Here is a 27,094-nt window from a genome sequence, read left to right as displayed (position 1 = left end):
GTTAGTATTCCCAAGTAGGTGTAGGCTATCCTGAAAAATAAGGGACTCGTTTTTATTAACCCTAGGCATCTAATGCAAGACCATCACTAAGCATTGAGGCAATCTTATCTCACCATAAAAATAGTTGGTTTTAGTTTATTTCAATTCATTTTTTTATTTTATAATTATTGGTTGATTAGTTAATTGAAAAAGAATCTACCACATCTTATGGCAATTGAAACCTAGTTTCACAATTTTATCAATTATTTTATATTGATGAATAGATTAAATATCCATACTTGAAAGGAAATACTTTTATCTAGAAGAGTATTATTTTATTTATGAACATCTACTAGGCTAGAAAGTTGCAGAGTTGTAACTTTTCCCACTTGCATTGGATTATTTGGAGTTGTGTCAACAAAGGAGTATATGTGAAGATTTATTGGACCCTTGAGAATCTATTAAGATAAATGCATAAATATTCTCCAATGCTTTTACCATAAGGGTTTCAATTTTTGTTAATGTAGGTTGACATCACATTTTATGTGCCCTACAGCTTGCACATAGCGTGGTGCCACCATGTCATTGGAATAGATCATTTTTTAGGCTTAGGAATGCTATCTATAAATTATATGTAATCTTTTGAAGCTATTATCATGAAGAATGAGAGACTGTGAGAGAGAGAATTAGATCTATATATAAAGATTACAAACATGAGAACAATGTTCCAACTCAAAGATTGATAGTGAAAAAGTTGATGGTGTATCATATCTAGGAATGCGATGAGTTTTATCTAAGTAGTGCAATTTCATAGTTAATAATCAAATTATTGCAACCTAGAATATAAGGAGAAAATTATAACAAGTTCTAGCTATCCAAAATGGTGAAGCCAATAAATTCTATATTGTTGTACATTTGTGATATTTCAATGTGTATGTTGTTCTGTCGATTTGGGTACATGGTTGCCTTTTGTGGATCATTTGTCTATGACTATCCTTTATGGTGTCTTTGTCATGAATGAAGTGAATTGGGCAATATACTTCTATGATGAACCCCTTTTTTATTTATCCTAAAGAGACATAAGTAATATAGTATGAATCCTTATGTAATCAAGCCCACCAACCCCCCCAAAAAAAAATATTGAAAATAAAGTGTGTGTGAAATTGTCAGCTTAATTTTGCATACTAACAATTTTGGTTATATCTATTTGGAATTCCTTTAGATAAAAGTTTAGAAATAAAATTTGTTTTTGGTAAGGTTATTGGATGTATTTTTTAAAGTTAATTGTGAGTATGTTTATTTGGAATTTCTTTAACTAGAAGTTTAGAAATAAAATTTGTTTTGGTAAGATTATTAGTTGTAGTTTTTTGTGATAATTGAGAGTGAATGTTAGTTTTTTGAAATAGGTTGAAAAAGTGATTCTTTAATATTATTATATGTAAGATTTTGTTTAGTTATGAGAAGAGTACTTCATGTATTATCAATTAGATTTATCTTTAGAGATTTATTCTCATCATTAAGTTAGAGTGTGATTTTATTTATAATTATTGTTGTTTGTCTTTATCATCTATGCAATATGGACAGTCAATTTTTTGCTTGTGAGAAAGATTATAGATAGTGAGCTATATTGATGCACTCACCACTAGTTGTAAACCAATAAACTATTCATATGCTACTAACTATAAATCATTTTCTTGATTAGGGTAAGTTTAGTCCCCCTAATATTGTAGGATCATAATGTCAATCAAGATAGATGAATGAAACTTCATCTTTCAAATGAACACTCGTAATGGGTTGTTTCAAAGAGTGATGATCTTCCTTTACTACTCCCTAGTGCAACTATTTGTGTTTGAAATTGCGTCTTTGAATTTTTTGAAGTACTGTGATTGATGATGGTTTGGATTGTGTAGACCAACTAAACAACTTTTTATCATAAATATTTTATGTACTTTGATTATTTTATTTTAATTAATATAAAAGAAAAAAGTGTTTCTAACCAAAAAAAATCAAGTTATCATATGATATTGTTGCCTTTGAAATGAAGGTTACAATATTTGTTACTTGCATAGAGTTGGGGCTTTATCATTCAAGAATATTCTACCTATGGGTATTGAACACAACCAGTTTTGATTGACCTAAGTCACTAATGATTTTTAATTTATTGGCTAGGTTTCAATCTTTGGACCTCATATTTGTACGTTGACGCTCTTTAATACATATGATCTTCTGTTAGCTCCTTAATACTGTTCAAATATGGATTAATTCTCCTATACACTAGAAAAAGTTTGGGGCTTATGGATCTTAGTCTAAGTCTAGTTCCATGTTATTTTTCATGTATTATCTAAGACTTGAACATAAGACCTCCCACGTGTACGTACGATCCTCTATCTCTAAGTTGTCAAATCTCTTTGTAACTAGAGTTTTTTTATATGATTTTATTTGTGGTTATAGTATATCTCTTTTATCTAACAATCACTTCCTAGCTTATTGTTCGTATCAGCATATACTCACAAATTTACTTATGCATTTTCATGTTGTTAGATTTTAATCTCATTAAAAATTATTAGTCATTATTTTAAATTTTGTGTAATCTAAAAAAAAAGAAAAGGTAAGTTACTCTACAAGTCAACCAATAAGATTAAACCACATAATACAATCAATTATCGATAAAGGTGATATAATATAACTAATAATTTTTCTCTCAATAATAATTTGAAATTCTAAAAATTAAAAAATATTCTTTTTAAAACCATATTTTATAAAATAATCTTCATTAAAAATTTATTTATAAATTTATGCAAAACTTTATTTTATTAATTTCTCTTTAAAATTCTTGTTATTAACTGATCAATCAAAAATTCTTTAAAATTCTTGTTATTAACTGATCAGTCAAAAATTTATTAAAGAGAATGAGGAAAAAAGCTATAGGTTTCTACTGCATCCTAATGTCGAAGAAATAAGCAAATGAAAAAATAGAGACAACAGATATATTTGAGTCTAAAACACAATTTGGGAACATGCAAGCAAAATAATAAGGTAAGCTCAGCATCCATACTAAAACAAGATAGAATATGATGAAGAAATTTAACAATTAAGAGTGCAATAAACTTGGAAATCAAGCCATAAAGAAGACTAGCAGTTAAGGAACTTACCACAAAGAATCTGAGGCATTCCAATGGTTCTCTGACGAATGTAACCTTAACAATATTGAGTGATAGAGATTCCAATGCTGTTGTGGCTCCATGAACAAAAGAAAATACTCCCGAGCTCTTCATCTCCAAGCTTTCTCCCTCATGATGCTGTCTTACCAATTGAATTTCTGTAGCATTTGCACTTATTGCTTTTACAGTCATCTGTTCTCAAGCATATCAGTGTTTGTACCACATTTTACAAATGTTCTAAACCATATCACAGCATATATATGGTCTAAAATCAGAAGAAAGTACTTGCCTGCACTAAAAACTTTTTGTTATTGGTCTTTGATGAACAAACATGATTTAATGCAGTGAAGTCTTCTGGAGTGTTAAACACATACTTAACACATATATTTGTATTGGAGGCCGCTGTCTTGTTCATATCTTCTTCCTCTATATTATGAATCTGCCTTGTAAGTTCTTGGATATAGTCAATTGTATCTGATAAGATTGATGCCTTGTCCATCTATGAATTCAACGAAGAAATAAATTAATAGCTAATGATTGAAGTTAAAAATATATTTTAGGTTTGTGTTCTTCTATAAGATATGAGAATAAGACTATTCTGTGAGTATTTATAAAACCCTAAAAAAATCTTGCAAAACCCAATGAAAATAATGATTATACATTGGACTATAATACCTTGGTGACCTTTGGAACCTTAGATCTCAGCGTATAGAGCAAATTATTCATCTTCTGACGTCTGACTTTCTCTGACAAAGCAGTTTTAGAGGGCGTGGTTTTTTCTGCATTAGCGGCGTTTGTAAGGTGCAACAAGCCACTGATATCCTCCTCGTTTCTGTAAGGGGATTCCTTAAACAGATGCCCCATGGACTCCATCAAATCAAATTGACTCCGCAGCTCTTGATGACAATACCCAAATCACAATGTAACACCAGGAATACGAGATATAAGACTAGGAATGCAATGAGATTAGAATACCCAAATCAAAAAGAAATATCATTAAAATACCACGTTGAACAACCTGATAAGCATTTCTTGACCCGCGTTGTAAATCTACCATGTGTTTTTAAAGAATGCATGGCTTAGGATTCTCCACGTCTGCTATTTCAGAAACACAAATTTTTATTCAATAAGGTCAATAGGGATGAAACAAAATATCACGTGAAGAGTACATGAAGAATTAATATGATGTGGAAAAAATAACTTCATGTACCCAAAAAAAAAAAATTATGATAAAGAATAGTGAGAAAATCAAAAGATGATATAAAATAGAAAGTTAAAATGTTTAAGAATTAGTTCACACCATCTTAGATGTAAAACAAGGTGGTGTTAAATACATAAAGAGACTGACAGGGTCTATAGTCTCTACACATCAAAGACCGTAGAAATAGAATGGTTTTATGAAGTGTTTGGCTTATGGGGACATTCAAACCAAATATGCTTACACTGAAAATTGAATCTCTAACTACTTTGTGTAAAGAAGAATAAATTGCAAAGATGACAAATTACATATTAAAAGAAGCAGCTAATCACCACACAAAACAGCATTTCGTATAGTTTACAGATTGGATTTTTACAAAATTTTCAGGAGTGAAACCTTAATGCTCTCCATCCCCATTGTTATTAAACTACAAAAAATAAGACAAAAAAACATTTTGAATTTTTTTTGAAATATTATTTTGTGTGAAAATTAACCGGTATCATTAAAATCTATAGAAAAATAACCGTAACCCAAAAAAGGGAGAGAAGACCATCATAATTATTGGTGAAGTTGGTGATCAGATCTTTTGAAACTCATTATATACTGTTTCCAATTTCAGATCCCATAAACTATCTAATCTAGGAACATCATTATAAAAATTATTTCTTTCATTCATTGAAACGTGCTCCTTAGGCGCAATTGTGATAAGTTAAGTCTTTTGTTTTCCACCAGTGTCAGATTGTACAATGAGAGCCGAAAAAGTATGGTCGTTTTCAATCTTCTTTGGCCTCCATGTACTGTATGTACCGTCAAAAATTAGATCCAGTTGCAGAAACAGTATGTAATTACTTTTATGATGATGCACATGGGCAAAATTCTTGTATCCAGAGGATACTTACGAAAGGAAAAGGAAAACAATACGATCGAAAAGTTTAATGTCTTTTAACTCTCAAGATTTGTCACCACTGAAATTCATTAAATATAAAATAGTACAGTGTATTAACTTCTGTCGCATCTTGTTGCAGGCTGATTGCTAGCCGACTCGAGGTTCACCTTACCTGATACGACACTCATAAATTACAATATTCAATAAATTGACATGTCAAAATCCTCAAAAAGTTGAGGATTTTCTAGTTCACATTTGTCACACCAGGGCATTGTCATTATTGTTGAATTTGACCGTAGTTTCTTGGTTTTAGGGATTTTGCTGTTTCGATCTTCTAAGTTGTACCAAAGAGAGTGTCTCAAGGCATCGCCTTTATTTTTAAGGCCATTTGGTAGGCAGTGAGAAAGAGATGTGAAAGTTGATAAAGACATAGGTCACTATCATTCTTACTAGACAATCAATGAAGTAGGTTTGCCTTGGTGTAATGAGTAGATTTGAGTTGGTCGAGTGATGCAAAATGTATTTGCATAAGAGGACACTAGAAACATAATGGCATTTCATTATGGAGTGTACAGAGTAAGAAGACATTTGCAGTCAATTTGGCAAAGAATTAAAAGTGGACAATCTGAAGAGTTTTTTTGAAGAGTCGAGCCTTCACAAAACAACAAACCTCTTCATCAAAATTCACAAAAGAAGATCCATCATGGAAAAGAATCTGAAACTGGGATAATTTGAACTTGTGGGTCCCTTAGGCCATTGGGTCTCATGGACGTCATTAAAACTCATTCATTCATTCATTCATTCAAACTTTTTTGGATTTGATTTGTAGATCAGGACATGAGAACATGAGTGAGATCAAGAGAGGTCATAACTATTTGTATGTCTCTTGTTAGTAGTACAATTACACATGTCTTGTATTTTGGTAGTATAAAATAATAGAAGCCATTTTAGACCCAAAAAAAAGTTTGCTAGATAGTGGACTACATTCCATTCCAACATCTATATTACTAACTAGCAATTGCACCTTCTTGCGCAATGGGTACACCAAAGGGTTGTGGAAGGTTAATTAAGAAAAAATTTGGTATATTTTTTACATACATTTGTGTAATACTTGACTAATTCAACTATGCATCCATTTTAGAGATCCAAAATGGCTGAAATAAAATCTTTGGATTAGACTCTATGACTAACATGCTCATGTTATGCTTGCAATTTAAGGAGAGAGAGAAGAGAGAGAGAGAGAGAGAGAGAGAGAGAGAGAGAGAGAGAGAGAGAGAGAGAGATGAAGATTATGCATCCAATTACATGGATCCAAACATGATTGAAGAAATACATTTGAATTGGCAAGATAATCAGGCTCCATTACCAATATCTAGAGAAAGAGGGAGAGACAGAGATATGTGGGAAGAATGTGAGAGAGAGAGAAGCAATATGGAATGGAGGATGGATGTTTTTCTAAATCAATGATTGAAAATGCTCTCTAAACATGCAAGATGATAGAAGATTTCTTCTCTGGCATTTTTTCGATATTACCGTTCTGCTTGCTTTATTTCTATGTTTTTTGTGTATTTTTTAATTTTTATATGGATAGTTTCAATGCATCAACAAATGGAATTTAAAATGATAGTTGTATTTAAACTATTTCACAACATCCTTTTTTCTAGATAGAGATATGCATTTTGTCGATAGCCCATATGTATGATTTTTATCATGTCTTTCGTGTAGTTAAATGTTTTCAATTAAATAGTAATCTCTCAACCTCTAACATGTTTACTTTAACATCTACTATCTTTCCTCTAAATTCTACCCATTTATTTCTTCTTAGTACCATTGAGTGTGTTGGTTCCCAAATCAACATATCCTCTGAATCCTAAAGACTAGTCAATCTCTTATGCTCAAACTCAAAGTTGGATTCGGCCAACGAACGAGATTCAATCATAAGACTAAAATCTCCTACACTTCTGACTCTACAAGACCAAGGCGGGTAAACCTAACAATGCTTAAGGATTCAACACACATTTTGCACATGCATTGTATCTTATAGAAGATAATTTTCCAAATATAATTTAACCAAGGGTGGTATAAGTAACTTCAAATCTGGCTTTGATCTTGGCTATTTATCCTTTACTCAGCAATTGGGAATAATTCCTACACTAGACCTAAATCCTACAACTAAAATTTAAAGGAGATTTCAATAATAATGAGTTGTTTATGAAAATGCATTAAGTTGAATTACAGATCAATGCCTAATCCTAGGCCATAGAGTTGAATATGAAGCTATAACGAGGATCACATTAGCAAATAAATCTCAACTAGTGGATTCAAAAAATGTTAATGCCTTGCACTAACAAATCCACTCTTATTGTCATAAAATTCTATTTACAAATCCACCTTGTACACTTAAAATCACAAATGCCTGATCAAAATAATTTAACTCCTTCCTTGAAAGAGAACCATGAACAAATAATACAATCATAGGGAAGTTGAGATGACAAATCCAAATATATCTTATATATTGAATTCATATGATTAAAAGCAAACAAATCTGGAGACAATTTGATGATAGTAATGTTTTATTTGCACAAACTAGTTGACATTTGCCAATAAAATCAAACATTACAATTTACATTATTTTATATAAGACTCAGATTCAGCATTTTCTATTCACTTACTCAATACAAAAGTTTAGAACCCCTACATTTGAGAAAGAATGAGAAGATATAAAGGAGAGGGAAGTTTCCAAATTTTTCCTATAGCAGATAGCTATCCATTTTCCTCAAATTTGATTATGGAAAAATATTTTCCCTCCACTTCTTTTCTTTACTTTGTCTTCAATCTACCCAAGTTTACTTTTCTTGCAATAAATAATTTGTCTTTTCCCACACTTTTCCTTTTTCCAAAAATCTGCATTATTGAAATATTACTCTGCCACCAAGAAATCGTTACAACTTTAGAATAAAAAGAGACAAAATAATATTTCAATTTATAGGATTTTCCAAATGCCTTTATTTGTGCCTTTATTTTAGCTCTTTGAATATTTTCTATGAAATCATTTTCATGTAAGTGAAAAAAATTATTTGTTGCACATCATGTACTTTAGGAAACAAAAATTTGGCCCCAACTTTGGTGAGAAACAAAATCACTACTATATGCAACTTTTTTGGTTCAAATATTACTTTTGGATGAAAATATTTTCCCCTTTTGCTAATAAAACTATTTTCTCATTTGCACTTTACCTTTAACTAAACTTTTACCTTTTATCACAAATGTAGTGATTTATGTGAAAAGTTTCACCCTCGATGAAAATCACTCTAATTGCATCACTTCTATGTTCTTTGGCAAAACACTACATTTCGGTAAAGTTCTACTCAGGCTGTGAGAGATCTTCCTAAGTCGATGAAACCTGCTAACCCTATGTGCAAGGAATGTCAGTTAGGGAAATAAACCAAAATTTCTTTCAAGAGTAAGAAGAATTTTTCAAATGGATTATTGGATCTAGTGCATACCGATCTGTGTGGACCTTCTAGAGTTAGAAGCTTGTACGGAGACATATATTTTATGTTTCTGATTGACGACTATTCAAGGATGATGTGGGTTAGTTTCTTAAGGGAGAAATCTGAAGCTCTAGAGAAGTTCATGATTTTCAAGGCTATGATTGAGACTGAGACAGCTCTGAAACTGAAGTGTCTGAGATCCCATAGAGGTGGTGAATTCATTTTTGGTGAATTTAATGCATTTTGTGAAGAGCATGGGATAAGAAGACAATTGTCTTCTCCGAGAACCCCTCAACAAAATGGAGTTGTGGAAAGGAAGAATAGAACCATTCAAGAAGCTGCTAGGACAATGATGTTGCGGGGAAATATTATGCATGCTTATTAGAGAGAAGCTATGAGTACTGAAGTTTACACTCTTAACTGGGTGAATATCAAAGGTGATGTCGGTAAGACTCTTTATTAATTATGGTTTGGTCATGCTCCTACTGTTAAATATTTCAAATAATTTGGAAGTAAATTTTATATCAAAAGGGATAAAGATTTAGGGAAGTTTGATGCTAGATGTGATGAAGGAATTGTAGACACCTAAAAATGTCTCATTGATCATGTACTAATTATTCCTCTAATTGATTAAATAATCTTTATTATTTAATTAATTTAATTAATCTTATTCTTCTAATTTCAAATTTCCTCATAATCTTACTAATTATTCTATTTCTTATTCTTTCATCATTTAATCATTTTAATCATTTTCTAAATATTAATTAAATATTTATTATTTAATTAATTATGGTTAATTCCCCAATTTAAATAATCTTTATTATTTAAATAAATTAATTCTCAATTTCTATCTCTAATCATCTAATCATTCAACCCTCTTCTAAATATTTATTATTTAATTAATTATTATTTAATCCTTTAAATTAAATAATCTTTATTATTTAATTAAATTTCATTTATAAATAATTAAATAGTTTCTTTAAATTATTTAATTAACGAATCCCTAAATTCTAATTTCATTTAATTTCATATTCTTCTAATTTCTTCCAAATTCAAATACATGTGCATGATTTCAAAAACCAAATTGAAAATCAAAGTCAAGTTCTAAATATATTCAAATGCTAAATTGAATTAATAAATTCAATTATTTGAATAATATCTCATGCAAAGATTAAATTAGTAATCTAAATCTAAATGAAAGCACATGCTAAATTAATTAATTCAATCAATTAATTAATTAATCATTTATATCTCCAATCTCTATTTCCATCTTTCAGTTAGCTTTTTCTAAATTAAGCTTTCTTTGTCATCCTCTTTATTTCCTCCAATCATTCTTTTTCTTCCCTCACTCAGTTTTTTCTCAATCAGTTAACTCAATTAATCTATTCAATCTATTGAGTTTCACTCCTACATTCAACAGTTCAACTATCAATTTTCATTTGAGCTCACCTAAGTTCACACCTCTTGATCAATATGTTCCACCTTTCAATCAATCTCATCCCATTTTCTATAAATTGAGCATCCAATCTCCATTTTCAACAATCACGAGCTTTGAATCTTTGTGTCACTTGCAGGTTACCAGCGCAATATCTGAGAGCCATCATACCACGAAGAGGAGAAGAGCAATGGAAGTTCTACGCAGTCACGAAATATGGAGTTTTTGATTTGATTTGATGATTTATAATTCCTATTTCTTAATTGCGTTATTTCATTGTATTGTTTGTTAAATTCTGATTAGGATAAGGATTCGTGATTTCTCTTGTTTCTAATTGATTACTTTGTTAATAGAAGATGAATTTTGCATCCCACATTTTGGTGAACCCAACATGAACTAACAACAATTTAACCTTTTCTGTGTTTTGTGTGATTTTTGCAGATTGTGCTGATTTTTCTTTTTTTTTGCAGGCTGCACGAATTTCAAGAAAAGATATTTCCATCACGCAATTGAGCTCACATCATCACGCAATCACATAGACAGAATTACGCATTCGACCCTTCGGGGTCGCGCATTCGTTCTAACAGGGTCACGCAATCGCCCTGTCTAGATCATGCAATCGCCCTTTCTGGATCACGCATTCATAGGAAGCTTTGCTGTTTAATTTTTTCTTCCGTCTATTATCTGTTCTGTTTAATTCTGTCTTAAATTTAGTTAATCCGGGATCAAATTGCTTTTTATTCCATGATTTGATTAAAACTGTTTATGGCAAGAAAAGTTCAGTTCAATATTTCAGGTGCAAGAAGGATGAAAAAACAAAGGAGAGAAGCCAAATGATATCAAAAAGTTCTCCAGGCAGAAAAATTGATACAGGATTTGGAAGAACAACTGGCCTTAGACAGATATAATAGCCTAGTTCTTTCTTATACAGTTAAATATGATCCAATCAATATTGAATGGATGGTGAGGGATTTTGCTAGGGCTTAACAATTGGTTTCGCAGGTTCCTGATCGGGTTTAGTTTTCTTATTTTTTTAATTTTTTAACTTTTTTTTTGTTGTCTGCATTCTGTCACGCAATCGACCTGTTAGTGCTACGCAATCGACCAGATACCATCATGCATTCAGTCTGTCAAATTTACGCATTCAGTCTGTAAGTATCACGCATTCACTCAGGTAGTATTACGCAATCGCCTCTGTCAAGTTTTGAGTTTCTATTGGTTTAATTTTACTACTAATCTTCTATTTATAGCCTATGGTGGATTCACAGAGAGGATTAGATTAGTAATTTTGCATGCACACTTCACACTTCAATCTTTAGTGCTTAAAATCAACAACAGTTAAAATGGACATGCATGGATAATCTCACACTTCAATTTTTTAGTGCTTAAAATCAACAACAGTTAAAAAGGGCATGCATGGATAATCTCACACTTCGTTGTTGGTGTTTAAAATGAACATGGGCTAAAATTGACATGCGTGTGTCTCACACTTGGTTTTTGGTGCTTAAAAATCAACAAATGGTTAAAATTGACATGTATGCCTTCATACTTGGATTTGGTGTTTAAAATTGACATGCACATGCGGATCTAACACCTAAATTTGGGCTATAAAATGAACGTGAATCAGGGTACATTAGATTAAATCATTTTCTATGTTTTAAGGTAAAGAACTTTTCATTGTGTCTGGGGTGGACCTACTATTGCACTAACTGACTTTCTACCCACCATCGGGCTCTTGGGAGAAAGAAGGAAGGTGACAATGACATCCAAATTTTCTTTTGTTCTACATAGTGAGGGGTATCTTTGATTGGGGATTTCATCACCCCACAGAGGTACTTCGAATTGGGATGCGTTGGGGATATCATCTCTCCCAGGGTACTCTCGAGCGGGTTTCTTGAGCCACTATATAAATATACTAGTCAGGCAGCTAGAGTGTTGAGTGAATTCGACGTATGTGGGGGCCTTCCCTGCACCGATAAGATCAACTAAAGCCTTAAGTGGCTTGCTCTAAGAATCCATCGTTGGATCGGGACCCCTTGAAACTTAATACTAAGAACCAAATTTAGTTGCCAAAAATCCCACATTCTGTGGTTCTGGGAGTGCGGAACGTACCCCATAGATACCCTTCATGTACCTTACACTATGATATAGGAATCCCTTGGCTAAAAGATCCTCGGATCTTCGGGGTAAGAGAGACTAGCATGCCTAAGAAGTGTGTGTCGTAGAGTGGAGCCACTGCTACCAGACTCTCTATCTGTTCATTTTGTCTCAGTATTTCGTAAGGGCCTCACTGAATGGTGTCTACTATCTAGCCTAAGATTATATTCCATGCTTTTTTATGTATCGTTGTGCTAGACCAGTATTGAGTCAATCCCTTGGGCTATTTCAGACCCTATCCCAAGTATCTCCAAATTTTCTGAGATTGTATGAAAATTGAGTCAGTCAGCTATACATACCTACCAACAATTGTTCTTAGATTTGGAAAACTACAAAACATTGTCCTACACACGAAGTTACAGAAAACAAAGTCCATTTTGAAACTGATTCTCAAAAGTCCTTACATACTTGTGACCCTAGGCAGTCTTTTACACAGTCTTTTACATAGTCTTTTGCATAGTCCTAATTACATCCTCATTATCATCCTACATCTTTTGCATAGTCCCACTTATGTCCTCATTATCGTCCTAAGTCTTTTTCATTATCATCCATAGTAGGTGCATATTCCTGCATTATCATATATGTCTTCATCTAGACTGCATATACGTCTAAGTCCATTGCCAGTTATAGGTTCACAGCATGTGCCTTCATGGGTCTCCCAGGTGATGGTTTGCTTCCCTTCAAGCAATCTAATCTAGTTCCAAATGATGGTCAACGAGAAATCATTGATGGTCTAGCTAACTTAGTTTGGGATTTAAGAAGAAGCGCACCTCAATATATAGGAGTCATACACGAGATAAACATTGAGTCTAAGATTTCCCATATAATTGATAAAGAGATTAAGGCTGAACAACTTCATCAACAAATGGAAAGAATTGCATTAGAGAAATATAGAAATGCTAAAAAGGTCTCACATCAAAATCCTCAATAGAGTCTAGTATAGTCATGCATACCTCATATTTATGTCTATTGTCTAGTGTTAGGTCATCATCTTGCATAGAACCACCCTCATATAAGCAATTTTAGATGCCCGTCACAAGGTCCCAGAAAGTGAAAGGAATAATGGACCCGAACAACACACAGTCTATAAACCCTACTTGGAACATGGACATGTCAACAGATCAACACTCAGGTACATAGATAATGTCCACCATAAATGAATTACAACAGCATTTGACAAAAGAATAAATTGAGTCTGCATAGCAAGACCCACATGTCCTCATGATCCTAGATGCACTTATACATAGCGATAGGGACAAGTATCTTTCATTGTTAATACAAAATGGGGAAAAACTAACTGAGGATTTTGATGTCACAAAGATTTTACCACGAGGAAAAACTTTAGGTCAAGATAACAGTCAAACACCACCCTTGACACAAATACAAGCAACGACCTCCAGTTTTCCTCAAAACATACCTATCCAAACAAATGTCAACACAAATGCAAACTTTCAAACAAATGTGTCATCCTCAGCAATCAATGCTAGTATACCATCACAGAGCATACCAATAATATCAAGTGTCTCAGCACCTATTCAAACATAGGCAACAAGTGCAACCCAACCTCTAGTTTCCTATTCCATGGGATCCACATATAGTTATCAAAATGCAAATCTAGGTCTTGCCAATACAACAAGTACAGCTCAACCAAACATGGGTTCGCATATCACCTATTTCACAGTACCTAGTGGAATGCACAACACACAAGGTTATAATCTTGGTACCTTCCAACAACCTCCTAGTTATGCAACCACGAATCCTTTTGTGGGACATACACAAACACAAGGTATACTTTTGACACAAACAGATATTTTGACACAACAAATACAGAGTTTGCAACAACAAATGACAACCATGCAAACTGGTAACGATAAAAAGAGCTACACAATGCAGGCCTTGCGTCCTTATCCATTCGATCACACATTATACATGTCACCTTTCCCACAATATTTTGAAATGCCCAAATTTGATAGATATCGAGGAAAGGGTGATCCTAGAGATCATATCGGAGAATTTTTTACGACATGTATAGAACTTGCCTCAGAAGATACTTATCTAATGAGACTATTTCCTAAAAGTCTAGGAGGTTCGGCTTTAGAGTGGTTTTCACATTTACCACCAACCATCACATCATGGGGAGAATTAGCTGAACAATTTATTGCAAACTTCTCGCACAACATTGACACCTCGGTTACTTTGATGGACTTGTGTGCCGCTAAACAATACGAGAATGAAACATTTGCATCCTTCATACAATGATGGAGGGATCTCTATAGGAGGTGCAAGACAGTTATCCTAGAAACAGAGCAAGTGGATATGTTTACAAAAAAATTGATTCCTAAGATTAAATATCCAATACAAATGCAATGTCTAACCACATTCAAACAAATCACAGAAAAGGCTCTCAAATGTGAGAAGGGATTAGTAGAACAAGGTCTTATTAAGTATGGCAACACCAACAAAAATGACAAATCTAAGTTTTGGTTGAAAAACAAAAATGTGATCAATGATGATATTGTAGACACCAAAACGATAAACAGAACTCAACTTGTTTTATCTTTGGGAACAAGTCAGTCAACAAATCCACATACAGGGAATAACACAACATCAGCAAATGTAAATGCTGCGCAAAACACGAACACGAGTTACCCCAGGGTAAAAGCTCCAAGAAGAAATTACACACCTTTAGGAGAACCAATTGAGTCAGCGCTCAAAAAGTTAATACAGACAAACATGATCACTTTACCTAAAGTAAGAGTGTATGAACCAGGTCCTTTCAAACCCACATGGTGGAATGATAATGATTTATGCGATTATCATAAGACTAAAGGTCACAAAATGGCAAGTTGCTACAAATTGAAAAACTTGGTCCAAGATATGATAGACCAAGGGGACATCACAATTGATACCGATAAGACTTCAACAAACACAAATCATATGATTTTTAAGGATCCTTTTGTTAAGCATGACAAGGGAAAAGCTACCACATCAAGTACCCAAGACAATACGACTAACTACACAAAGGTCTCATATGACTACACTATTCATGCCACTAGCTCAGGAGATACAACAAACAATGATTCACAAGAAACACCTGATCAAGAGGACCAATATCAAGACACTCATAGAGATGATAACCAAATTTGCATGATATCTGAAGCACCAAAGTACAATAATGATACAAATCTTTGTCTCAGAGACTGGGGACATGATCAACCATCTCACTCAGGTTGGTTTGAAGATGAACTCATAGAACATATTATGGATGTCAAACATACACATCAAGACTATGAAGAGGGATTTAACATAAATCTTGATAAAACAGCCTATGATACAAATGATACAATTGCTACAATCACAATTACTCCCAGAGATAGAGACTGTGCAGTGGTTACTCGCAAATCAAAGGTAACTTTACAAGGGATACCACAAAATCAACCACCAGCAGTAGGGACATACAATGTAGTTGAGCAACTTAAGAAAACTCTGACACAAATATCATTATTCGAACTATTGCGTATTTCACCCAATCATAGAGCTATACTGGACAAAGAACTTCAAGATTCAGTAGTCGACAGAGATATAGATGAACATGCCATCCAGTCTATGGTAGGAAATCTAACACAAGGCACACGTATTGCATTCACAGAACAAGATATTCCTAGTGATAAATTGCTTCATAATGACCCACTACATCTGGAAGCTTACATTCATAAGAAAAGAATCAGAAGAGTACTCATAGATGGGGGAGCCAGTCTCAACAATTTTACTTTAAAGCTGGTCAAAGCACTGGGATATTCTGAACTTCACATTGATTCTTCCAAAAGGATAAATATCAAGGCTTATGATGACGAAGAATGCCCATCTAAAGGCATTGTAACATTGCCTGAACAAGTAGGACCAATAACAACAGAGGTCACTTTTCAAGTCTTAGACAGAGAGCTGGGATATAGCATGTTATTGGGCCACCCATGGATTCACACCATGCAAGCAGTACCATCCACATTTCATCAGTGTGTCAAATTCCCATACAATGGTATTGAAATCACCATAAAGGGTGATCCAAATCCATTCCAACATTGCAATTATCTGAAAGACAGTGTCGATAATCAAGTACCTATCAATCAAGCTGCACCTCTCACTACACAACTAGAACATTAAAGATCATAGAAACAAAAAAAAGATATGTTTACAACATCCTCCTTACAAATAAATGATATGGGTTTTGGAGAGTACTCTATTGCAAATACTTCAAGTGGGAAACAATTGTCTCTTTCTTCTAAGTCCTTTGGGAAACCTCACACTATAGTGCATAAGTGAGACAAAGGAAAAGAAATTGTCAAATACACAGATTCATGCTCTTTCATTAGATGGGGTGACTTACAAGAAGAATCCCTAAACAAAAATGTTAACCATTGGATATATAGAGAAGAAGATCATATGACAATACCCAGAATACACACAGATCAGTATGGTAATGGATTCAAAATACTCCAAAGACATGGATATGATGCGACCACAGGCCTTGGGTTACAGAAACAAGGAAGACTAGAACCTGTTGTTCCTAATGATAATCCAGGGAATCAAGGATTGGGATACAAGCATGTACAACATATTACCGAAGCAAGACAACATACTCTTGATATACTAAAATGACCAAGCAAAACAACAGATTACATATCACACAGGAATTTGTCCACACAGGCGCTTCCATCTTCATCTCAAACAAGTAATTAGGTACCTACATCAGCAAGTGCAGAATCAGATGGGGAAGACATGAGACAACTCTTGCAAGAACCTATCACTGAGTTACAAAAAGATACCGTTACTGACACAACAGTACAGGCCAATGTGGCAACAGATGCAGGATTACCCCCACCACCTGAATCCCACCCATGGTTATTGTCACTACTTCTACCACAAGAAGCAACTCAGGCTCAACCTAATGAAACAGATGAAGAAATATTGCAAAGGCTTATACTAGGCTTAAGAAGGGTCACTAATGTGCAAAGAAGATCAGTCAATCTACAACAGAATTAGGGACAAGAACAAGAAGAAGTAAGTGATGATAACTCATATGATGAAACATATATTGAAAGTGAGATAGACTCTCATGATTATGAATTATTATCACTCCATGATTCTAGCCCACCATAAAGTGTAATATTAAGGAATCAAATAAGGCTTATATGGGATGAAGATACACAAAGCCAGTCAAACAATCAAGTCTTCATGTTATCCGAGTCTACTAAAGAAGGGAGTAATGATTTACCCCTAGTACATTCACACTTGATTGATTGGAGGCAAGAAGGAAAACCAACGCTGGATTGGTTTGAAAACGACAAAGCAATTTCAGAATTTCTAGGAGTCAGACAGGGATTTCCGCAAGGTGATCATAAAGTAGGGTTTGCTATAGACCTGAATAGAATGACATACTTTGGAGAAGAAAGCACTTCTCCAACAGAATATAAGGATCAAACCACCCATAATGACAAAAGTGACTTGGGTAATCTTCCTATGGAAAGAGAAAGTTCAGCATTACTTACAGAGGAAACAGAAGAAGTAAACATAGCAGAAGGGGAGGTTGTACATAACATCCATCTGGCAAAATCACTGAGCAAAGAAGAAAAAGACATATTCATTCATTTTTTCAAGCAACGACCTATCAACTTTGCTTGGTCCTATTTAGGCATGCCAGTCTTAGACTCTGAATTGGTGTTACATCACTTACCATTGATACTAGGAGTTAAACCTTACAAGCAAAAATTGAGAAAAATGCATCCAAGTATCACATTACTGGTTAAAATAGAACTACAAAAGTTGTTGGATGTAGGTTTTATTAGACCTATTGACTATGCGAAATGGATATCCAACCGAGTACCTGTGACTAAGCCCATGGGAGGCATAAGAATCTGTATTGATTTTTGAGATCTAAATAAAGCTTGTCCTAAGGATGACTTCCCACTACCCAATATCGACATGATAGTTGAACTAACAGCTAGAAATGAGATGCTATCCTTAATGGATAGTTTTTCAGGATACAACTAGATTAAAATTGCACCAGAAGATCAACATAAAATGGCCTTTACATGCCCATGGGGAACGTACTGCTGGAATGTGATGCCATTTGGTCTTAAAAATGCCAGAGCAACATACCAAAGAGCCATGACAACGTTGTTTCATGACATGATCCATAACATAATGGAAGATTACATGGATGACATATTGGCTAAATCACAAACCAGAGAAAGTCACCTTGCAGTTCTTACATAGATATGTGATCGATTGGAACAGTATAATGTCAGATTAAACCCGAAGAAATGTGTGTTTGGCGTAACAACAGCTAAACTGTTAGGGTTTATAGTATCAAACAGAGGAATTGAAATAGACCTTGCCAAGGTCAAGGCAATCATTGATATGCAACCTCCATCAACACTTAAACAACTCAGAGGGTTACAAGGAAGATTGCAATCCATAAGGAGATTCATAGCACAATTGGCAGATAAGTGTCACCCATTCCAACATTTACTCAAGAAAGGAGTTACTTTTAAATGGACAAAACAATGCCAGGAAGCTTTCCAAGCTCTGAAAGATTATCTTTTGAACACACTAGTGTTAATATCTCCTACTCCAGGACAACCTCTATTGTTATACATATCAGCAACGAACTTAGCTGTAGGAGCTCTATTGGCACAACATGACAAAAATGGAAAAGAAAGAGCCATTTATTATATAAGCAGGACTCTGATTGACTATGAGCTTAATTATACCCCCATAGAGTGAGCATGCTTAGCAGTAATCTTTGCATCACAAAAGCTCAGACATTACATGTTGAGTCATAAGGTACAACTCATTGCATGCTTTGACCCACTCAAGTATCTATTGAGCAGAGCAACATTGACTGGGCGATTGGCTAAGTGGGTTATGATCTTGAGCGAGTTTGATATAGAATACATAGACAGAAAAGCCATCAAAGGAAAAATAATAGTAGATCAATTAGTAGAGGCTCCTATACAGGACAATCATCTGTTGCTAATAGACTTTCCAGATGAATCCATGTTTACATTAACTACCTCAGTAATGTGGAAGTTATACTTTGATGGGTCATATACAAGTCACGGATCTGGAGCAAGCATTCTCTTCATTACTCCTCAAGGGGATGTTATACCCAAGTCCTTTAGGATCAATTTCCCATGCACCAATAATATGGCTGAATATGAAGCTCTCCTCATAGGGCTTCATACAACTGTACAATGGAAAATACAAGAGTTGCAAGTCTATGGTGATTCACAGTTGATTGTAAACTAGGTCAATGATGATTACAACACGAAGGATGACAAACTCATGCCTTATAAGAAGTTGGTCGAAGATTACAAGGAGCACTTTAGAAAAATTACCTTCGAACAAATCCCAAGAATACAAAACAAGGTAGCAGATGCAATGGCAACCATAGGATCTCTTCTGAATATGCCTACTAACAAAACTCAATTTGAGTTTATCATAGAACAGTTAATGCTACCTGCATATGAGACTCCCCTATCAGACTATGTATGTGCAATTGTGGGTCCAGAATCACCTTAGTACAATGAAATATCTACATATTTACACACCCAATACATGTCACCGGATCTATCCAGAAATCAAAAGAAGACCTTTATTCGTCAGGCATCTAGATACACCATTATAGCTGATACTTTGTATGGAAAGGGTTTCGATGGAACTCTTCTCCGATGTCTAGATGAGAATGAAGCACACCTTGCTCTAAAAGAAGTCCATGATGGAATCTATGGGGCTCACCAAAGTGGTCTGACATTGTCAAAGAAATTGCTAAGAACAAGGTATTACTGGCCAACAATGGAAAAATATGCTTACAAGTATGTACATAAGTGTAAACAATGCCAAATGCATGGAGACCTTATTCATGCACCAACACAATATCTTCAACCCATCACATCACCATGGCCATTTTCACAATGGGGATTAGATCTAGTGGGTAAAATCAACCCTACTTCTTCTAATGGGCACAAGTTTATCTTGACAGCCACTGAATACTTTACTAAGTGGGTTGAGGCGATTCCTTTAACATACACCATTGGAAAGCAGATAGCAAAATTCATGCTCAACTATATTATATGTAGATATGGAATTCCAATGTGCTTTGTTACAGATAACAGGCATCCATTTAAAAACCAGGAAGTGAAAGAGTTGTGTGACAAATTCCACATACAACAGAGATTTTCCATGCCATACTATCCACAAAGTAATGGGCAAGCAGAGGCTACAAATAAAACAATATTGAAAATTCTTAAGAAAGTAGTCACTGACACAGGACGGGACTGGCATCTCCAGTTAAATCCCGCTCTTTGGGCCTACAGAACAGGAGTACGCACACCTTCAGGAGCAACACCATATTCCTTGGTTTATGGGACATAAGCGATACTCCCCATTGAAATAGAAATACCGTCTCTAAGAGTCTCCTTACAGAACATCATATCAAAGGAAGACTACAGGGTAGCAAGGTTACAAGAACTCGAAACCCTTGATGAAAAAAGACAAACAACGTTTAACCATCTACAAGGATATCAAAATAGACTGAGACGAAGTTATAATAAATGGGTCCGCCCACAAACTTTTCAAGTGGGAGATCTAGTACTTAAAGAGAATAAAAGGAACCTAGCAGAATGAGAAAGGCCAGGGAAATTTGAACCTAACTGGCTAGGTCCTTTCATTATAACAAGGGTCATAGGCAATGGAGCCTATAATTTGGCTACCATGGAGGGAGATCCAATCTCTGACCCTATGAACAACATGCACCTTAAGTGATATTATACCTAAGGGCTGTGTAGTTTAGGTTTTATTTTCTGCATTGCATATCATATCATTTAAAACACAGTAGTACATGTAGTTTCTTTTTTAGATGCTTCGCATTCTTAAACTTTCCACATTTTCATATAGAAGCATCAATAAAACAAGAAACTGTTCAAGTTTATCATTCATTTGCATCTAAGGAAAACAAGGGTCATTTCCTTTCTTAGATATTCGGACATGAAGTCTTTGAGGTTCTAAGGTCATTCGTTCTCAACATTACCCTGTGACGATGCTTTACTTATGGTTGGGTAGTGATTTCACTATTTGAGACTTGTTAACCTAAAGTCTATCAATTACTATATCTCACATATTAATAAGATCTCTAATTCATTCTAGACACCTAGTTGATCATATGACTAGTGAAAAATCTAAAATTCTACTTCAGCGCCGTTGTAATTGTCACACCCAAGTAGGTTTCATTACTTACAAGTCAAGGCAAGAAAATAAAAAGAAAAAGTCAAATATCCATCTAAAGGGAAAAAGAGCAATGATATATAACTGAAATATCATGTATACAAAATGCGATAAAAAGCTTGACTATGGGAACATGCAAGTAACTCCATCAGGGCTATGAAAGCCTACTGGCAATGGAGCAATATTTGAGAAATTACAGTCTATAACCTCATCGGAGCTCTCAAGGCTTGCTGGCAGCGAGGCTCTATTCGGGATGTTTTTGAAGTTAGAAAAATCATGTAGCTAGTCATATAGGATGCTAAGGATCTTTGCTAAACACAAGAGTGGGAATTAACGCATCTGCACACACATGGGCAAATGAAGATCAAAGTTTCAAGAACCAATAGGGAAGTTTTATGCATCTCCATTTGTAAATCCTAGTCACTAAGTGTGTTGAGATGAATGTTTCGAAGGGCCTTAGAGATCAATTGACCACTTTATCTATGAAATGTTTTGCACCTCCATTTCGATTGGTGTATTACAAATGCACAAACAAACACAGTCAACCTTGTTCGAATAAGAAATGCATCTTCATCATGCATATTGCATTCACATAGGTCATGTCAAAAATTCATTTGTCTCCACATACATTATGCAGATCATCATGTCATACAGGTCTGCACACTAGGGAGCATAACTGAAAAAATCCTAAAAATCATATAAAGTCCTGAAAAAATCCTAAAAAGTAGATAAAGTCCTGAAAAATCCTAAAAAACAGATAAAGTCCTGAAAAAAAATCCTAAAAATCATATAACGTCCTTCAAAAATATCCAAAAAACAATGAAAAACTCAAAATCCAAAAAAAATAAAATTGAAAACCACAAAATCCAAAAACATTGAAAAATCTAAAAATACCAAAACATTCAAATACGATCCTGAAAAAATATACCAAAAACATTCAAATATCGATCCACATAATCCAAAAACATCGAAAAAGCTCTTGGAAAAGAACTAAAAATCGAAAATCAATCAATCAAAAAAACTTTTAATAAAATGTCTTGTGAGAAACAAATACCCTAGCAGATATCCAGTAAACATTTCGCACAAAGTTAACAAAGGATACGAATATCCAGTCAAACATCTGTAATCAACTGATCAAACAATTTTATCAATCGTATCATATCCATATCAGCGTGATCATTATCTTGCCTTAATCAGAAGAGGATACACTCAAAATCAAACAGGTCAATCTTAAATGGGGTCTGCAACTTTCTGAGATCAGACATTATCAACCATCACATCAAACAACTGAGAACGAGGGCACAAGGTCAGTATAGCTGCTGAATTTTGTCCAGGTCAGTCTTTATCTTTTTATCATTTGGCGACAAATATTGTTCCTATGCTACTCAAGGATGTCCACAAGTGACTAGAGGAGCTATGATGGGCATTATCTTTTTCTTTGTTTGTTGTTTGTGGTGTGAACCGATGAAATTCTAGGGAAATTTCTCTAGTGGGTGTCTATGATAAGAGCCTTCACATCAAGGTGAAATCGCCACACATACCTCGACCCCTAACGCAATTCCCAAAATGGAGGGTTCACTCCTTTTTTGCTACGTGTTTGTTTCTACAATGAGATATCTTTACATCTTGGTTCCTTATACCCTGATGTGCTAAAGCTTCATTGTTCAATAATAAGGTTCAATGATGAATATATATTGACGCAATAAAATATGTGACACAGGTTCGTGATTCATTCAATTTCATTCTTATTCTCATCTCAATTGCTTATTGATAGTTTGTTGATTTCTCATCTTCTGTCGAAATCACATTCTTTCTAACATTCTTTCTATCATCAATTTTTCTCCCTATCAATCTAACTAACATTTCTTCAATTTATATCTGAGTTAAAATTGGTTCAACCATTATCATACAAAAATTATTCATTATTATAAAGTTCATTTGCATTCATTATAGTGTTCATTTGCATTGCATTCATTATAGAGTTCATTTGCATTTTATCATTATAGAGTCCATTTGCATTCATTATAGAGTTCATTAGCATAACATACATTATAGATTCCATTAGCATTCATTATAGAGTCATTTGCATTCATTTAGATTTCATTTGCATCATTACTACATACATGTACTACCATTGCATTTAGAATCATAAAGAATTAAAATAGATATGCATCATAAAACTCATAACATCATATAAAACATACATAGATCATTACCAAAACCCGCATGCCATATATATATATATAACTCAAAAATGATAATGCGTGTGAATACAATAAATAAGCCCGAAGGCTCAGATAACATGATCAACCAACACTGTCTCTATCAGCAGGTGGATCCTGTCCACTAGATCCTGCCCCAGGATGTTGAGGTGGTCCCATAACACCACCACTGCTAGTCTGTCATGAAGTAGATCTACTCGATCTCCTCCCCATGTATGCACTAAAGCTAGGCTCTCTCTGACCCTTAGGGACAACTCTCTCATATGCCTGCCGATAATAAATAGACTCCTGCACAGTAGTGAAATACCTATTTGTCTGGTTACGCGCATCTGTACCTGCTCTAAAAAGCTGATCGAAGGCATCCATAGTAATCTGACATCTCCGCACTGCCTCATCTCTCTCCCTCTGGAGACGATCTCTCTCAGCCTCAAGGGCACCATAATCTGCATGGTACGTCTCTCGCTCGATATCTCGTCTGGTGACCTCATCCTCCAAACTCTGGACTCGCACTCTAAGAGTCTCCAGCTCATCATCAACCTGTCCTCTCCCATCCTTAGCACTAGGCACATCCTCCAACTCTGGCATATCCTCATCATCACCTCCATCCTCACTGCTTGATGAATCAGAAGAATCATCACTGTCCTCACTGCTAATAGACTCGGTGTCCCCACCAATGTCTACATCCTCATCTCCATCATCTCCCCCATCTCCTCCCTCATCTCCCCCACCAATTTCTACATCCTCATCTCCACCATCTCCTCCCTCAGCTCCACCCTCTCCTCCTCCTCAGGCTCTTTCCCCTACATCTATCCTCAACCGTTGTCTATGATGGCGAATCTGCTGTGCTGTAATTGGAACACTAGGATCAGTCAAAGGCACTGGTCCATGCCTAGCAAACCACGCATCGTACTCTGTTGTCGTCCTTGGATCCACTCCACCTCTACCCCAACCCTAGAGTAATGGCTGCAGAGAATCGAACTCAGCAGAAGCAACATGTGGCTATATGCACACACCCCATTCAGATACCTCTCACGATACACGAGCAAAATAGGCAGTAACCACAGGTGTCACCTGTACCTCACCGCACTGTCTAAGAACCTGCCCTAGAAGATACATCTCGATAATCCACTGGGTCTCAAAGGTCCTCCTAATAAGATATCTCTGTTGTCGGCAGAAAGACAAATGCACTACATCATCAAGCCAACCGGGGCAATCTAAGCAAGGTTTCCAAATAAAATGCTGCAATATGTCAAACTGATGTCTCCAATACAAGGTGTTCCCCGAACCCCTGTGTTTGATACCTGTTGTATACCTGAAGGCATAAGGCTCACCAGGCTACAAGTCTACATGAATGATAGGCCTAGAAATAGAAATGGGCTCCCATGCCCATGTCTGAAGCAAAGTAACACCACAACTAATAGAACGGTATCCCAGATAGACTATACCATGCATTTGATAGTATAACATGGCTAGAAGACAAGGACCCCATGCATATAGTCGACGATGCACAATCATATCATGGAGCACTCTGCCCCATCCAACTGGAAACCCATGACCTTGTCTATCAGGTATCAGTAAACCACCGACAACATTGCATAATACAATAGTCAGGTCATCATAGTCTAATCGGGCCCAAGGGATGTCATAACGGCCACTGATCTACAAATCCTAAATCTCACACTCAAAAAGTGCACATAGTCCAGCAATGCCATCATCATGGTCATATATAACTCTCTCACCATGAATGGGAATACGCAATATACGCCATACATCCTCTAACCTAATGGATGCCTCACCAGTTGGAAGATGAAAAGAACAGGTCTTGGAATGCCACCGCTCTATCAAAGTTGTAAAAATGGCCCTGTTGGCCATAACCTCTGGCAAATGTAAAACATGGTATAGGCCAAGCTGTCGGATATGCTCAATCTCCTCATCCGGTAAGTCAGCTCGAAGATCAAGTCCACTAGGTCTGCTCTGTCGGCAGTATAACACTCCAATGTTCTCCTACAACGAGAAAATGATCAAAATATCAGATATCGGATCCCGAAAAACTTAAATATTTTCAAACGCATGACAAAAAATTACATATACAATGAATGTGTGACAGTTACTACTTATGCAGTACAAATATGACTCTTGTGTAATGATTAAAGCTAATGCGTAATGAAATGGGCGCATGTGTAACAATAAACACTTATGCGTAATGGTATACATGAATGCGGCATGATAACACTAATGCGTAACACTTAGGACACATGTGTAGCATTTAAAGCGTTTGCGGTACACTTAACACTAATGCATGAAATTTGACAAGCGATTGCGTAACACAAAGCAAAAATTGATCATAGAATTTTTTTGAAAAACAGACATAAAACAAGCATAAATCGGGAAAAAATTGGAAAAATACCATGCCTCCAATCCCAGGAGGTCTCTGATATGAACGTACTTGGTCAGACAGGTGCAATCAAGCTCTATAACCAGCCATGATGATCAAATACTCAGAAAAAAGCACACAAATTGCAGAGAAAACCAAGGAATTACCAAAGTGCAAATGAGCAAATGAAAACCTAAAAAACTCTATTTATAGCTCAAAATTAGGGTTTTCTGACACCTTGATGCCCGTAGTCCCCGCAAGCTTCAAACACCTCGTAGCCTACTCAAACGATCTCAAAATCACACGAAATTTTACTCGCTTGCTCATTTGACTGATATCGAAAACATGGTCTCAATTTTGGAATTTTCCGACCACCTTTTCCGAGGGGCCATATTTACACTATACAGCGGTACCAAGGCATACTGGGGCAAAAATTTTCATTTTCTTTGAAACAATGTCGTTTCGAATTTGTCTCAAAGAGGGGCAAATGTAGACACCGAAAAATGTCTCATTGATCATGTACTAATTATTCCTCTAATTGATTAAATAATCTTTATTATTTAATTAATTTAGTTAATCTTATTCTTCTAATTTCATATTTCCTCATAATCTTACTAATTATTCTATTTCTTATTCTTTCATCATTTAATAATTTTAATCATTTTCTAAATATTAATTAAATAATAAATATTTAATTATGGTTAATTCCCCAATTTAAATAATCTTTATTATTTAAATAAATTAATTCTCAATTTCTATCTCTAATCATCTAATCATTCAACCCTCTTCTAAATATTAATTAAATATTTATTATTTAATTAATTATTATTTAATCCTTTAAATTAAATAATCTTTATTATTTAATTAAATTCCATTTCTAAATAATTAAATAGTTTCTTTAAATTA

At 34.9% G+C, this 27,094-nt stretch overlaps 1 protein-coding gene across 2 annotated transcripts in view; it reads right to left on the bottom strand.

The window, feature by feature from the left end:
* Positions 1–4,144, bottom strand: part of LOC131064908 (transcription factor FER-LIKE IRON DEFICIENCY-INDUCED TRANSCRIPTION FACTOR) — a 79,430-nt gene extending 75,286 nt beyond the window's left edge. Inside the window, exons 1-3 of one of the 2 annotated variants that reach the window (XM_057999234.2) lie at positions 3,816–4,144; positions 3,430–3,639; positions 3,132–3,332 (exon numbers count right to left, since the gene is read on the bottom strand). In XM_057999234.2, coding sequence (XP_057855217.2) covers positions 3,132–3,332; positions 3,430–3,639; positions 3,816–4,013 — 609 coding nt within the window. In that variant the 5' untranslated portion in view covers positions 4,014–4,144. The remainder of the gene's footprint in view (positions 1–3,131; positions 3,333–3,429; positions 3,640–3,815) is intronic. The other variant, XM_059217860.1, reaches the window with a different exon arrangement.
* Between the last annotated feature and the right edge of the window lie 22,950 nt (positions 4,145–27,094).

This window comes from Cryptomeria japonica, chromosome 3, assembly GCF_030272615.1.
Source record: "Cryptomeria japonica chromosome 3, Sugi_1.0, whole genome shotgun sequence".
Lineage (NCBI taxonomy): Eukaryota > Viridiplantae > Streptophyta > Pinopsida > Cupressales > Cupressaceae > Cryptomeria > Cryptomeria japonica.
This window is presented reverse-complemented; position numbering and strand designations above follow the sequence as displayed.